The 16,747-nt window shown below is 46.1% G+C and overlaps 1 protein-coding gene across 2 annotated transcripts in view; it reads right to left on the bottom strand.

The window, feature by feature from the left end:
• The window catches only part of Clic5 (chloride intracellular channel 5), a 141,054-nt gene that overhangs the window by 74,999 nt on the left and 49,308 nt on the right, over positions 1-16,747 (bottom strand). Inside the window, exon 1 of one of the 2 annotated variants that reach the window (XM_021218250.2) lies at positions 16,095-16,509. The exons of the other annotated variant lie outside the window; for it this stretch is intronic. Within the exon in view, the coding sequence (XP_021073909.1) occupies positions 16,095-16,157 (63 nt within the window). The 5' untranslated portion in view covers positions 16,158-16,509. Of the gene's footprint in view, positions 1-16,094; positions 16,510-16,747 lie in introns of those variants that run through there. 2 annotated transcript variants of the gene reach the window in all.

Here is a 16,747-nt window from a genome sequence, read left to right as displayed (position 1 = left end):
GTCGCCATCTTTGGACACCATGAGATATACTACAAGAACACACACACACACACACACACACACACACACACACACACACTCACAGTGCTTGGTAGATGTCTGCAGAGGTAAACGATTGGCTGTGCTCATTTCTAACAGTCAGCCTTTCCAGACAATATGGCAAGTACAGACCGTGCCTGAAGACTGTGCGAGACATGGATGTCTGAATCCAGACGAGAAGAGGCCGTTCGCAGGCACATGCAGAGTCAGACTGTAAATAGGCACCTGAGAGGGAAAGCAAGTGCTTCCCAGGAGGCTACAACTGCAGACGCGTTTGGAAGGGATGCTAAAATCAATCCTGTCAAGACATGATTTAATTTTCTAGGTGGACCTAGCGTATGTTCACACCTAAAAGCTCAGGCATGTGTTGCACATGTGTGTGCCCAGCTACATGAACATGAATGCATCAGAATGGCTCTTCTAATACTCCATTAGCATTTTTCACCTCCGAATCTTTTCAATAACTTTTAAAGGCTTTCTTCTAACCTCTACCATGATGATTTAAGACCATAGATATACTATATATACATTGGTGTTTGTGATGTGTACTTGCTATTTCCATATAAAATAGTGAGTTTTTAATCTCATGAGAATAAATTGTATTCACAGTGTTGTCCCTTTCTGAGAAGACATAGGCTATCTGCGCAGCTGTCCACATCTGTATGTCACACACAGAGAAACCAATTGGAAGGAGACAATGGCATCGTGGAGGAGCCTCTACCACTAACAGTTGCCTCAGAGAGCAGCCCTGGTTTCTGTTCCTTGCCTGAATCATATGGTAGCAACTGGAAGGCCAGAAGGTCCCAGCCAAGTTGTTCAGCTCAGTGGGTATGGACTGCTTTCCTAATCTCAGAAGACATTTTTACAAGTCCATGTAAGCAGAAACCATATGATCGTTTGTAAGAGGAAACTTTCTGTGATTCTAATTTTTACACTGTCATTGCAAACTATGAAGTGTGGACATTTAAAAATTTTGATTAAAAACATTTTACACAATATATTTTTGATCATATCCTTTCCCCCGTCTACAAATCGAATTCATTTAGGACCACAGAGAATCGCAAGCATATTTAACATTTTTAACTCTCATCATCAGGATAGGAAAGATTTCTGCTAATGGAATGATCAGTCTTTGAGAAATTCTCCAAGCATCTTGGAAATATTTAGCTCCACGTCAGCTTATAGGGATGTGGACACAGAAGTCCCTGCCTTTGTATGTCTTCCAGCTTGTGACAAAAATCAGAGAGTGGAAGACTCCAAATCCTGCACAAACTGCATCAATCATAAGATGCAGAAAAGAAGGCTCCCCCCTTTATCCTTTGAGTAACCACGGCTCTTTGAAAAACATAGCATCATTTGAGCCTATTTCTAACCTTGATGAAATCTTCACAGAAGCACATATGCTTACTTTACGGAGAACACATAAGCAAAGGGGAAGATTAATGTCCTGGGTGTGTGGAAACTGATTTCCTAAAGACTGCAACACCTACCCCATGCCAACTCCTATGTGTTAGGGCTAAATGCACAGATTGTTTCTACAGCAAGCCCCTGTCCAACCACTCTCTCCATACATTCACTAATGCATAACTCTTTGCTGATCTGGTCCATTTAAAAAAGCTTTCCATATAATTTACTGGAGTTATAAAATTACTTTTGGTTTTAAATCTTCTAATGAAATATTTTCATGCACTCAAAGTAGGAGTTTGTAAATAATAGAGTATGGAAGAATCAAAAATATTCTATTTATACTTTTTAACCATAAAGAAATAATGATCAAGGAATCCTTATTGCAAACCATAGGTGGAACCCCAGATAAAGGAACAGAAAAGAAATGGGTCTAAGACAGTTAATTCATGGAGACAAACTGGGCCTAAGATGTTGGTGGTGGTGACGGGAGGCGGTAAAAACTGTTCACTGTGAATGTCAATGTTTAAAATACAGACATATAAGTAATGAGTTAAACTGCCTTTTTATTACAGTATGTTGACCCAAAAAAATTTCTGTCAAACCATAACAAATCACAGTGATGAAAAATGCTTAAATATGAAGATATTATGTACACACCCTCATATATTCATGCACAGTGAAACTGGCTTATATAAACTTTAGTCAGTGCAGATCAACAAAATCCAACGACTTTAAGTGGATTCTTCAAATTTATACAATTTGAATCAAGGCCAGCATGTTGCAGGGTGAGGAATGTAGTTCCATCTATTTCATAATTGAAAAAAATTCCCAAGCGATTGGTCAAGGGCACATAGAAGTCAAGAGAAACCACCCCAACTGTTTACCATTAAGAAAATGTGACCTCATAGGACAATGATGTCCTTTCTCAAGAAATTCAGCTTTTTGAACAGTTGTCTGGGGTCCTACAGATGGGCTTGGCTGATTGGAAGGCTTGCCTGTCTCATCCAAGGTTCTACACTGGTCGGAGGGTGAGGGTTTTGCACCACATTATCTGTGGGAGGGCATGCTACATTTTGTGTGTGTGTGTGTGTGTGTGTGTGTGTGTGCGTGTGTGTGCCAGGTAGCTATGTCCTAACACCTATGGGCTAACCGGACACACAGCATATGCCAGCAACATGTGGCCAAAGGGATCACTGGACAAAAGTTTTGTCAGCCCGAGTGCAGGGAAGGGAGATGTTAGGAGTGGTAGAATCCCAGAATGAGTCTGGACCACCTACAGTCAACCACACTCTGACTACAACCTCAGAATCCTTGTCAGGAGCCTGGTAGCAAAGGGTCATACCTCATGTGACTCGCACCAAATGGAAAATGGGGGCGGAGTAATAACAACCTGGATTCACACAGAAACATTTTCTAAGGAATTCTGAATCATCCAACCCATTATTCACTTTTGAGTTTGCCTCATCGTTTTTTGAGGTTTTTATGAAGGAGTGACAGGTGTGCCTGGACACCTCCATTGAAAGCATCAGCTGTCCTGCAGGGTGACAGCGAAGACCATGCCCACAGCTCTGGCTACCACATCAGGCTCAATGCAAATTCAGTTGTACATATTCTACAGGATTCCAGTTGGGTGAGTAAGTTAGAGGTCAGCTCATGGTGACAGGATAATAAAGTATTATTAGAATACAGGTGTGCCTGTTAATTTGCATGTTGTCCGTGGTTGTCCCCATGCTAGAGTGACAGAACTGGGTACCTTATGCCTTTGGACAGAGACAGTGGTATCCTATAAAGCCTGAAATATTTACGGTGGGACCTCTTTTAACAGAACACTCGCTGACCCTGACTTCGGCCATAAGAGCTCAGCCCCTTCAGCAAGAATCTTGTAAATCCTTTTGGAATCTCTCACCAAGCCCTGGATGAGATCCAGTGTGCTGGAGAATAAAAGGATCAAGTTATCAGAGCTAAAGGAAACGTCAGACATCAATTCATTCAATTCCTTTAGTTTAGAGACGAAGACACACAAGCTACCAGCTCCAACCAACAACATGGCGGGAAGCATAACCCCCTCCTCACAAAAAGTTTTTCTGATCACCACTGTCTTGCCCCATTACCCAAATATGTGTTAAATATGTGAGATAGAGAGATACATGTGCAAAGGTATGATAGCAATACCAATTGTTGTGCAAAGGGTGTATTCCAAATACTATGTAGATGTTGACTTTCAAGTCTTAGGGCCTCAAATCTCAAGAGAAAAGTATATAGTCTAGGGTTGTTAGGTTTAATTGTTAGTTGGCCATAACCTGGCATTACCTGGAAAGTGAGCCTTAATAAAAGATGGCATACAATGGATTTTTCTATAGGAGACTGTGTCAATTAAGTTAATTGATGTGGAATGACTCAGCCCACTAGGGGAAGCACCATTCCCTAGGTAGAGAGTCCAGAATTGTGTAAGTGTAGAGAGACTGAGCTAAGTACATGTGGGTGTGATGTGACTAACTGTTTGGATCTCCTGCCTTGATCTGCCCACGGTGATGAACTGGAACCTGGAGTTGGTGGCTGAAACAAAGCCCCTTTCCTCCCGGGTAGCTTTTGGCTGCATTTCATCACAGAAGCAGAAATAAACTAGAATACTCAAATAAAATTTACATGTGGATCCTACATAGTACTTTTGTCTTTGTGTCTATATGAAATGAACACACACACGTAATATATATTCAATAATGAAATGGGGGTGTGTACACCCCTTTGTAGGAAGCATGCAAGGTGAGGGGAGAATGTACTCAAATGAGATGCTGAGATCACCATTTTAGAGAATTATGCCCTACTGGCTTGAACCCAAGTGAGGGCAATAGCATGAGCAACCTTTACCCCATCTCACTTCTACCTCAAGCAAGCCAGGCCTCCCCTACTTTCTAAGCCTGTTATCAAGTAGATGACTCTGTTAACCCCCTCCTTCTCCACATCGACTGTACAGCATACTCACTTTTTCTGACCCAAAGCGCTTACCAACTAAGAGCCATTTATCCCCTACTTAGGAATGAAAGGTACATCTCCCGTGCTGGAGTTTTTCTTGGTATGGATTTGATGCTTCTCAGGAGTACAGGCTTATATGAATGTCATATTGTCCTCTACAGGGACCCAATGTGGGAGGGGCCTCCAAGGGCTAGCCCAAGGTTTCCTCCAGTACCTTCCTGTGAGGGGAAGGATTACCAGAAGTTTCTAGGACCTTGACAGGGGTGGGGATGCAGATCTCATTTCCTTATCGGCCCTGGAATCAGGTCTATCGGGGAAGAGCTGCCCGTGAGTCACACAGGGTGCTTCAGGATACAGTTTTTATGAGTTGCCAGCAAACCCTTTAGCTTTTCTCAGCCTCACAAGAATCCTGCCAGGCCAATCAGATCCTTGGAGATGTGACTCAGCTGATAGTGTACTTGTGTAATGTGCACAGCCTCTCGCCTCTTGACACCCAGCACCCCATAAACCAGGCATGATTGTATATGCCTATAATTGCAGCACTCAGCAAATAAAGACATGAGGATACAGAGTTCCAAGTCATCCTTAGTTTATAGAAAGTTTGATGCCAACCTGGGATAGCCAGTCTCAAAAATAACCACATACAAAACAACAACGAACGAGGTAAAGAATGATAATGAGCAAGGGTCACACCATTCCCCACGTGCCCTACAGGAAAAATCTGGCTGATGCCTTTGAGACAGTCAGCAACAGATTGATGTCTCCTTTAGTTACTGAGACAAATCCCAAAGACACCATAGTCCCTGACTTTCCTGTTCTGGCTAGCAAGCACAACCTGAGACTGCCCCCCCCCCTTTTTTTAACCTGTGGTGTTCTCAGGGCCTTTACTAACTGATTGTGTTAGAAAGCATTGGTGTACATCTGGGAGAGAGGATATAGCACAAACAAGCCATCTATTTCCATAGCAACCTCCCAAATTGCCCTCTTAAGAGACAGTAACTGGGACAAGGATTTCCCTCCCTCTCATTCCAGGGAATGGGCTTTCTGTCAGGCACTGCTCAGTGCACATTTTCCCTCCTCCACCTTTTGTGCTATGTCTATAGTTGAATTCTTGGTTTGTTCTCCCTCATCGACGCCTAATGATGAAGAGAAGTGGCAAACATTATTGTAAGGTCCATAGAGTTCAAGGAAACCAACTACACGAAACATAGGTGGCCGTGACCGTGACACTACAGAAACCTCCCTATGCAGGTGGCTTTTCATAATCAGTCGGTTCAGTGACATCCGTAGGGGCTGGTGAACCATGGCTAGATAATTAAGCACCTCTCTCTTGGAATGTCTCAATTGTTCAACGATGCCTCGTGACTTGCTAGGGGATGACCTGCACTCCCCTCAAATTCAAATATTGAAACTCTACCTTGAAGGTGATAGCATTAGGAGACAGGAATTTGAGGAGAAAGTTGGGTCAGGAGAGAGCCACTAGGGATGGCCATCCCATCAGTTGAGAATACAACCCAAATATCCCGATTGTGAGCCAGAAGGCAGGCCCTCACCAGGCATCTAATCCGCCAGTGCCTTTATCTTGGACTTCCAACTCCCCCAGTACTAACCAATACAGTTCTTTTGTTCATAAGCTCTCTGGTCCATCATCTGTGTTAGAACCCTTACTTACAGCTCCATCTACCTTCCAAACAACCGAGAGAGAGAGAGAGAGAGAGAGAGAGAGAGAGAGAGAGAATGCTCTTAGCCCTAACCAACCATAGGCCTTACATCTTAGGGAACACAGCCTGGTATTTGTTTCCAGCCTTGATTCGCACAACCCTGTCACCCACCTAGCCCGTTCCATTTATTTTCTTCCTGCCTCTTGTCGCTTCGTCTCTTCTACCCGCTCCTCCTCCCGCCCTCTGTTAGTGCGCCTTACGTATTTCCTCCCACCGTCTCCATGTGCTCTCCTCTGGGGAATGCCGTTCTTCAGTCACAGCGCTAAGACGTCCAAATCCAAAGCCCCGACCCCGACGACCCTGGACGTCGACTTCAGTTGTCAGGCGCTGCTGTGAAGGTTTATATACAATCGCCCCGCCCGTGTTTCAAATGAAACTCTTTTGAAATCGCCCTGTTTTCATGCCCCAGCAACTCTCTTCCTCACAGCCCTAGTTTTCCTGAGGATCCATAGTGCTTCAGCATGGAAGTCACCTTAACGCTTAATGAATTGACTTCCGCTCAGTGAACCACATGCGCACCATCGTAGACCGTGATGTCAAGCACATCACGTGATGCTATCGTTTCCAATTGACAACTCATCTCCCAGGTAAGAATTCACCCTGTTACTATGAGGCTTTGATGCTCTTCATGTGCCGCACAGGCCTCTTACGGACACTCTTCCACACTCTCCCACAGCGCCCTCGGCCATTAAAATCTACTCGGGTGTAGAAAGACTTCTAATAAGACTTCAGTGTTGAACTTGCTTCAAGGCTCGCCTTGCTCTCCTGGCCATGCCCACAGCAGCAATGGCAAAACAGCAGCTCTTTCTCTTCCGTCCACACAGCACACACTCCAAAATCTCTGACTGAGACTGTCTGCTCAGAGCTAACCACACTAGAGGAATTCTAGAGGTTAGTATAAATAGGGAAAAAAAAAAGATATGGTTTTATAGTTGCTGATCCCATTGTGTAGAAGAGCAACGTGGTAGAGCAGAACCAGGATCCAGGTCTTCTGTCCATGACTTCAATACCATCTTAATGCATTACACAACATGTCAGATAAGTCTTTCTAACCATGAGCTCACACTTCTAGTGATTTCCATTGCCCACAAGGGAGCACTGTTAAACATCAACCCTCATCTGTTGTTCTTTACGGTTTATCTCCACCAGCAACCACTGCCCTGCAAGCCCCGTTCCCGTACAGCCTGATACAACCCCGGGTCCTGAACTGCTTCATCCTGCTTGCCTATCCAAGCCATCTGAGAATCCTGAGTTGTGATCATGCCTCAAGATTCAATAATGCGGATCTCAATCCCTCCCAGATTACTTCCAGGGTCACCCTGGTCCCTCCATCTGCACCCCTCAACCTGTCGCGTCCTGTGGTGTGTTTGCATTACCGCTCCCTCACTGCGTGTTCCTCCCAGCCTGCTGTGATCAGCTCTGTTTCGAACCTCTCCCTTACTTCCCTCCTGCTTTCAGACTCTGGCACAGGTGGTGCTTCATAAACAGCTTTGCCGAGCACTTAATCCATCATCGGAAATGCCCCAACAGCTTAGCTCCTCAAATTCTTTACCTAGTTAATATCTCCCACTTGCCTGGCTTTTAAAATTGCTTGTCACTTCTGCATTGCTAAGAAAAAATCACAAGAAAAGAAGAACAAATGTGGGGGAGGGGGGAGCCAAAGCATTCCTCTCCTTCCTGGCTTAGCTGAGGCCAACATGGGAGTCACACTAATGAGCATATTTGCCTTTGCCTCCTACATCCTGTGAGATGCAGGCTCCAGCAGGGGCTGGCTTTCATTTTTGCCCTTTTGATCTCCCATGGGCTCATTTAGTCCCTTTTGGCCAGGTTTGAGCCAGTGCGTCTTCATCTTTGATGAACCACAAAATGACCTCAGGGTAGATAACTTTGCAAGGAAACAGTTGCCCGGGTCTCCTCTCGACCTCCCTAAATCTAAGTCTAATGGGAAAAGGACTGAGGAATATCCTTGCCTCCAAGGCTGAGGCCCTCTGTTTTCATCAAGGTTTACCAGGACTGCGGTGCTAAGGAAAATCTCTTGATTTCTCTTTCCCTGTTAACAGTGCTAGAGGGTGCTTCTAGAGCTCTCTCTCTCTCTCTCTCTCTCTCTCTCTCTCTCTCTCTCTCTCTCTCTCTCTCTTTCTCAAATAAAGCTTTTATATCAGTTCTGATAGAAAAATCTTATTCGTCCTTAAATAACTTCACATCTTGGAACTCAAATCGTCTTTCGAGGAAAAAAAATATACATTTCTAACTTCCCCAGAGTCTGCCAGAGGCATTGAATTCTTCAGTATGTAGAACAGGTTTCTTCTGGATTCCTGTTTGGCAAGAGACCTTTTCCACACCCACACCTTTGGGAAGCTCATGTCTGTTTGTGTTTTCTCCCAGAGCTTCTGCACCTACCTATGAGGGGTGTGGAAATTGGGTGGAGAAATCCGAAGAGCAAACCAGGAAATCTTCAGAAACAAAGGGCTCAGACTTCAAGGTCTTCTTTCTCACCCCAAAGGGTCAAAGTTACAAACAATTCTCAAGTGATACTGGGAGACTCTTCCCAGAGCCCAGAGCCAGCAATCAGGAAATGGAGCAGAGCCCTGAATTCCCTGTAGCAGCCATGTGGAAGCTCTGTTGAATGAGGGATCAACTTCCAGAAAGAATTAACTCTGAGAATCAGTGAAGGGTGAGGATACCCCTACTCTAGTGACACCAACCAAACCCTTTAGACAATGGCCACTCTTTGGTGAAATGCCAGGCCAATCAGAGGACTGGGATTTAGGAATGGCTACCCCGAGGACCAGCTGCTTGGTCTATGCCACAGCTCCATCAATGAGACAAAGTGGTGACTGAGAGTAAGCTATGACTTCCTGTACCATCCAAGGGAAGGGGGTACAAAGTCTTCGTCATTGATGTTTGCCCTTACTTAGAGTTTGCAGAGGAAACCTTTAAACACATTGGCATGGGAGACAGCTTTCTGAACAGAACACTAACAGCACAGGTACGAAGATTAGCAACAAATAAATAGGACCTCGTGAAACTAAAACGTTTCTAAGGCAAAGGACACCATCAGACAAAGTGGCAGCCTATGGAATTGGAAGAGATTTTCACCAACTCCACATCTGAAAGAAGACTAATATCCAAGTGATAGAAAGAATTCAAAAAAACCAGACATCGAAAAACCAAATAATCTAATTTTTAAAATGGGGCACAAATCTAAACACAATACTCTCAATGGAGGAATCTCAAACGGCTGAGAAACACTTAACTGTCAGAAGGGCTAAGATCAATAACACAAGAGACAGCTCGTGCCAGAGAGAATGTAGATCAAGGAGAACACTCCTTCACTGCTTGTGGGAGTGCAAACTTGTACAGCCACTATGGAAATCAATATGATGATTCCTCAAAAATGGGGACTGAATCTACCTCGAGGCCCAGCTATACCACTCTTAGACATATACCCAAAGGACATACCATCCTGCCATAAGGACACTTGCTCACCCATGTTCATTGTGGCTATTAATAACATAAAATTAAAACCACCTAGATGCCCTTCAGTGGAAGAATGGATAAACAAAATGTGGTGGTAATTTTACACTACAGGTATTACTCAGTTGTTGTTGTTGTTGTTGTTGTTGTTGTTGTTGTTGTTTAAGTGATACCATGAAATTTTCAGGTAAATAGATAGAACTATAAAAAATATCATCACTAGTGAGATAACCCAGATCCGGAAACACAAAAACAGTATCTCTTCACTTGTAAATGGATATTAGATGTTAATATGTTTGTGCAGTGCAAACCTTCTGGAATCTATGAAGGGATCTCTAATGAGGACTCTTAGTAATGAAGGAGGTGGAGTCTCAGCTGGCCATCTCTTGTAGCGAAGCGAGACGTCCAGTGGATGGTCTGGGTTGCATTCAATTGAGTTCTTAGCCAAGGGGGTCCCACAGAAATCCCCCCAAACTGCCCAGGATGATGCTAAGACAAAGGGTTAGACTCTTAAAAACCGACAGCAGTACCCCATTGCTGAGGACTGCATCAACACAACTCATTGAACACGGAGAAGCTGAACTGGTGTCTACACAGAGCATTCGCCCCTATGTTCTACCCCTATGTGCAGGAGCATACTCTGCAGGCTAACGAAAGAGACTCGTGGATACCAATCCAAGTCACAGAACTTTTGACCTACAATCTGTCCTGCCTGCAAAACATACTTGGGCAGCTGTGGCACAGAGCATGTGGGAGTAGCCAACCAATGTCTGATTTGACCTATGGCCTACTCTACAAAAAGGACCCTTACCTAACACTGTTTGGGTAATCAAGAATCTGAGACTAGATAGCCCAGAGACCTAGGGTAAAACCAAACACAACCGATCTTTAAACACAAATCAATAAAATGATTTCTAATGATATTCTGCTATACTCATAGATCTGTGCCTTATTCAGTCATCATCAGAGAAGATTCGTTGAGAAAAAAAAAAAAAAAGCTTTCATAACCCTGGGATATTAAGAAAGAGAAAGCAAGTAGCTAGTGACGTGAAGGGAAGAGTAAAAGAAGGCTGAGGGGATGGTTCAGTCAACAAATGCTTGGACCGCACGCTTTGGGATGCGAGCTGAGGCCCCCAAGCATCCAGGTTAAAAGGCTGGTGCAGTGCGTATCAGAAACTCCATGCTGCAGGGCAGAGATGAGCAAATTCCTGGAGCTGACTGGATGAGCTCCAGGCTCATTGAGAGACCCTTTCTTGAAGGATAGGCAGAGAAGAATCAAAGAAGACATCTCTGAGCTACACATGCATGGGCACACATGTGCATATTCACCAGAATACATGCACACACACACACACACACACACACACACACACACACACCTCTCATGAAACAGCTTATGCTTAATCTGAGCTGCCCAAAGGGGCCAGGCAGTCAGAACAACACAGCAGCTGATGGTGGCTATTCAGGAATACCAGGAAGCTCCATCCTGCCTGTTCTGGAAACCAGAGGGTCACACTCATGACATGACTGATGCTCTGCTCCCCTGTCAGAGCTTTTGGGGTTCCTGGTAAAGAGAACAACTAGTCATTTCCACCAGACAATCAGAAGGATTGTTTTATTCTCTCACCACACACACACACACACACACACACACACACACACACACACACACGGTGTTGATAACTATTGGACTAGCCACATCCACACATGGACTGTTCTAGAGTTCTGTGGAGAGATTTCCTAACCAGCCCATCAATGCGTGTTAATTGAGTTGCACTTTCTATCCATGGCCTTCCTGACCACTATACCCCAAGTTAACTACGCAGTGAGGGTTTTAACGTACCCTGCTTCAGCTTTAGCAAAAGCTGCCTGCTCTGCACCTATCCCTGGTTGTTCAGAAGGCCTGCACGCTAGAGTCACCCCAGGGTTGCAATGAAAAGACTGCTCTGGGCTCTGCCCCAAGGGGACTGATGCCACCAGCCTGTCACAAGATGCATGTCCTGTCACAAGAGATTTTAACTCTCCCTAAGCGGCTTGCTCATGCCAGGCCCCGAGGTTGAGAATTCATAGTTCCAGCCTCAAGAAATGACTGTAGGGGACTTATTCACCATGATTTCTCATCTCTTTGGTACCTTTCTGTATCCTGGATCTAGGGTGAGACTGAGAGTGGAGGACGCTCATGACCTAGCCTGCTCAGAATGTCCCGGGAGTGTTCCCTCTAATGGCTTTCTGTTTTACTTTCATTCCCTCGCTCTCTATTCTTTATTTCACCAAACCACACTCACTTCCTCCTCCAACCTGGTGCCCTCCCTTTACGATCAAAGTCCAAGCTACAGATGATCTCACCCTTTCTCAAAATATTCCTGCAAGAGAGGAGGAAGCCAAACCTCTGCTCTCCAAGGGAAGCCGGGGACACACAGATCCGCCAAGCACCGCCACTAACAGGAAGATGGAAGATAAGGCATCTGTAGGCATCGTCAATGCACAGCACGTTTGCCCTTATGTCCCTGTAGAACTTGCACAGCAAGTTGGTGGTGACCGAATATCCACACAATCCTGGTCACATCTGTTCTTTCAAGCTAAGCTCTGGAAATAGTTCCCTTCTCTCTCCCAGTATCTTGGCTTGGGCAATGGATTGTTAGTATCACTGTTACTAGTTACAAACGTGTTTTGGCTAAAGAAGATTCTGGAAGTTGGGTAATTCTTTCAGAGTCATCTAGTTCTTGGAGGGAGGCAGAAGGATGAGTTGGGTGTAGGTTTTATGTAACATCTGAGAGCCTAATGTCAAAAAAAAAATACCCAAGCAAATAAACAAAAAACAGATAAAAGGCTTACGATGAAATTCAGTTGATAGTGTTTGCCTAGCAAACATAAAATCCTAGATTTGATCTTCATTATCATGTATATTGGACACGGTGCCACATTCCTTAGCATTGGGAATTAGGAAATAAGCCTTGTCTGCTATCAAACCTAGCAGCTCAGGAGAAGGAAGACATCCCAAGACCTGTCCACTTCCATGCCACACTGTGCTGGCAGGAAAAGATTCCCAGATGCCCAAAGCCCTACCTGCCATCACCACCACCACCACCACCACCACCACCACCACCGTTTGGTGCAGAGAAGGGAAGACATCCATAGACTAGCCAGCTGTCAGGCCACACAAGAAGGCTATAGACAATTACAGACCCACTTGCTGCCATGCCATGTGTCAAGGAGAGAGGCAGTCACCCAGAGGTCAGCTGGCCATGTGTCCCACCTATAGCAGGAGCCACTACAATGTGCAAGTGCGTAGGGGACAGATGGGAAAGAAAGAGAAGCAAAATAGCTTGAGCCTAGTGATGGGAGGTGGGACTGGGGACACGAGGAAGAAGAGGAATAGCCTGTTGTGAGTTGCCAGCCCAGCTGCCTGAGGCCACAGTGAAGTCCTGGCAGTGCTGCCACTGAGAGGCATGTCTAGGTCCATGGCTATGCAGTGGCAGGGGACAGTGTAACTGTCCATGGCTCACATTAACTAGAGACCTTGGGGATGACTATATTCTGATTTTCTGGCCGGCTACCTAGAACCACACGAAGGTCCAGGGACTGTAAAAAATAATAATAATAAATAAAAAGGAAATCAAGGTCATTTGGGGAGTTCAAGGCTAGCCTGGGCTACATGATATGCCAGTACTGGCGTCTTAGCATTCGGACAGGGCATTTTCCACACCCTTTTTGAGCACAGGCTTGCTCAGTAGCATCGTGACACTAATCCCTTTTGTTTTCCTGAGCTACTTGGAAGGGAGCAGACCTCAGTTCACCAATGGCGGTGACTGTAATATCAGAAGGTCCCGTGGGTCATAGTGAACTGTTTTCTTCATTTTACATAGGAGTGAAATAATCTTCACGAATAAAGAAAGTCGGGACGCTCCAGCGAGTGAGACAAGCTCTCGCTGCACTTCACATGCCCTGGGACGCTACCGGGTATCACTGCTGCATCACTGCAGTAGACACAAATGAGGGCTTCACCTGCCCTAGGACGCTGCCGGGTACCACTGCTGCATCACTGCAGTAGACACAGTTGAGGGGTACTGTGCATGGCAGGGCAGCCCCAGTCTGTGAAACTCACAGGACAGTAGTTTAGACAGGCAGATCCAGTGCCATTCTGAGCTGGGGAGGGGTGGTCTTTAACAGGCTGTTGAAAATGACCCACATCATGGCTCCAGGTAGGGCATCCTCTACCTGAGTTTCTTCGTAGGAACCAACCAACCCTCCCCTTCAGAAAGCACCTCTGCTACCCAGCACCAGATGCCAAAGCTTTTCTTTTGGTGGGAATCCAGAATGGAGGCCCCGCAGATTTGGGGTAAGTCTGATTCTGCAAGTGAGCCAGAATCCTGCTCCCCTATAATGACACCATTGGAGGCTCAGATAAGCACCCTCACCTTACACACAGGGGCTTGCTTGTTTTTGTTATTCAAGACAGGGTTTCTCAGTATAGCTCTGGCTGTCTTGGAACTTGCTCTGTAGACCAGGCTGGCCTTGAACTCAGAGATCTGCTGGCCACTGCCTCCAGTGTGCTAGGATTAAAGGCATGTGCCACCACCGCCCGGCTGACCCAGCTTTTACGTCTCCCCTGTGATCATAACAGTAACCAGAAGCTCAAAAATGAGGATGGGCATCGAAAACATCTCTGCCACCAACCTGGTCTCAGAGCCACAAAGGCCTGCTTGGCTCTTACTATCTGCTTTTCTTTAAGTAAACAGGTGGGTGACTGCATGGGCATTCTAGAATTCTTTGGGGGGTCACTTGAGCTGTGGAGTAAGCGTTTTCGTACAAATAGACAAAATCTCCGAACGCTGCCAACACGAAATTCCAAAGACACAGGTAGAATTGGTCTCCATGCTTAGCACAGGGGAAAGGGTTCCTTTGGCTCAAAAGAACCAATTTGTGTTTGAAATATCTCTCAGGGAACCTGACACTTGAAGTTCCTACTCCCAGGGAATCTGAGTAAGGTCCAAGACTGGCTCTCAAGGAAAGCAGCAAGGCTTTCTGAATGCAGCATCCATTCACCCTCCCTGCTATGGGCCTGGGCACCCAGACCCCCATGGCCCCAACCTGCCCGGACTGGGGGTGATCTAGCCTTGTTCTTACCTAGGTCTGCCAGCACACCCGAAACTGCTGCCTGGAGATTAGCAACATCACTTTGTAGACATAAAATAAGTTGCAACAGATTATATATATTAAAAATTCAATATGTATAATGAAGTGTGTGTGTGTGTGTTTCAAAAGTGTCAAAGAAGAAAAGATTGTTATTCAGGTTTATACAAACTTAAGTCCTTCTGCTGAAGTCTATTCAACTCGTTTAGAAACAGGTGGTTTAAGCAAATTAACACCTTTCTGCTTCCATGTTATGTGCACACCCCTTTAGACCCAGTGTGTTTTCAGCACTCTGCTCTCTATTCTTGGAAAAAAACAAAAACAAAAAACAAAAAAAGGGCACTAGAAGATTTCATTCCCCTTTGTGAAAGCCCTAGGTAATCAGGCAGTAGAGCTTGCCCCTCCCCCAAAGTCCTGGTGACTCTGCAGCCCAGCCCAGGGCTGCTTTCCTCCGCCTCAGGTTTCCCGGGTTCTGCTTCTGCAGTGTCCCTGCAAGGAGGGCTGATCAAATGTTTCTGCCTATACCTGCGGACCTGCCTCAAGCCTCCTGCAGCTTGCAAAAGGAAAAAAAAAAAAAAAATACAGCTCCTGTCTGGTGTCTGCTACTGCCCACTGGAGCGCTCAAGAAGCAGGGGTGGGTGGGGTGGGGGGCTTAATTTGGTTCTGCAAGAAGCTGTTACTTAGCAGCCCAAGTCATGACTGACAGGTCCCCTGGTTACCTGAGACTGTCCTGTAGAGTCATAACGACAGTGATAATAACAGCAGGGAACTGGGTGTTCATTTTTTTTTTTTCTCCTCTACAAGTCACAAAGCAAGAAAATAGCTTTGTGGCCTTAGCTTTTATTTTAGTGCTTCCGAATAAAACAAGAGGGGGTGGGTACTAGAAAATGCTGTTTTTGTTGTGCTAAAGATGATTCTCTCATTCTCTCTCTCTCTCTCTCTCTCTCTCTCTCTCTCTCTCTCTCTCTCTCTCTCTCTCTCTCTCTCTCCCCCTCCCACCTATAGATAAAAGTTTACTACTCCAGCCAGATTCCCTTGTCCCTATATCTGGAGACAACTTTCAACTTGGCCGAGATCCCTTCCCTTGGAGCTCTTCCCTCTGAGATCAGGATGCTGGACCTCAACCTGTCCTACAATGTTTGGTAGACTGCGGGTTAACTCTTCAAGAAGACAGCCACCTGCCAGATCGATGCACACACCCTTCTCAGGGGAGCCCCAGGCAGAAAGGCCACCGGCAGGACCAGGAGGACGCTGGACTGCGCTCCCTAGGGAGGGTCTCAAGTCCCAGAGGGATCTGCGTCCTGACACTTGAGACCGGGAGGAGGCCTGCGAATGCCGACCTACCTTCACGAAGAGCTCGATCTCGGGGTCCCTGTCGTCCCCATTAGTTGTCGCTGAGTCCGTCATGCCGTTGGCGCCCCGGACCACGGTCCCGGGCCGGAGAGGCGCCACCTCTGCAGCGCTTCAGGCTCCTGCTCACAGCGGGGGCCTCTCTTCTGCTTCTGCACGGTTTTTAATGTTTTCTTTTCTTTTCTTTCTTTCTTTTTTTTTTTTTTTTTTAAGACTACCAGTTTCTCATCAATTTCTCCAAGCAAGGACAGCGATGTCTGAGAGATCGGAGTCCCAGGTGTCACGCGGAAAGAGCAGACTCCAAGAGCCAGCAGGGGGCTAAAAGGAAAAGCGAGCTAAGAGATTGACAACAGGTCCCAAGAGCAACAAGTGCCTGACTGCTGGGAGGTGTCACAGGATCCGCGACTGTCAGCGATCCCGCGCCGCCGCCCGCCGCCGCGGGTGCGCCCAAAATAGACCAGGGCAGCGGGGCGGGGTCAGTCCGGGCGGGGACTGGAGGGAGGGGGACACCCTGGGAGCTCAGCATCCGCTGGACACCGTCACATCGTAGACCCCTCAGTGCCCTGCGTTCAGACAGAGCTAAGTATGTTCTGGAGGGCATGAGGGACAGAAAGAGTGGTGCACAGAAGATGATTTTCAAGGTTGTT

Source organism: Mus pahari, chromosome 18 (assembly GCF_900095145.1).
Source record: "Mus pahari chromosome 18, PAHARI_EIJ_v1.1, whole genome shotgun sequence".
Lineage (NCBI taxonomy): Eukaryota > Metazoa > Chordata > Mammalia > Rodentia > Muridae > Mus > Mus pahari.
Note: the sequence above shows the minus strand (reverse complement) of the source record. Positions and strands in the feature narration are given on the sequence as shown.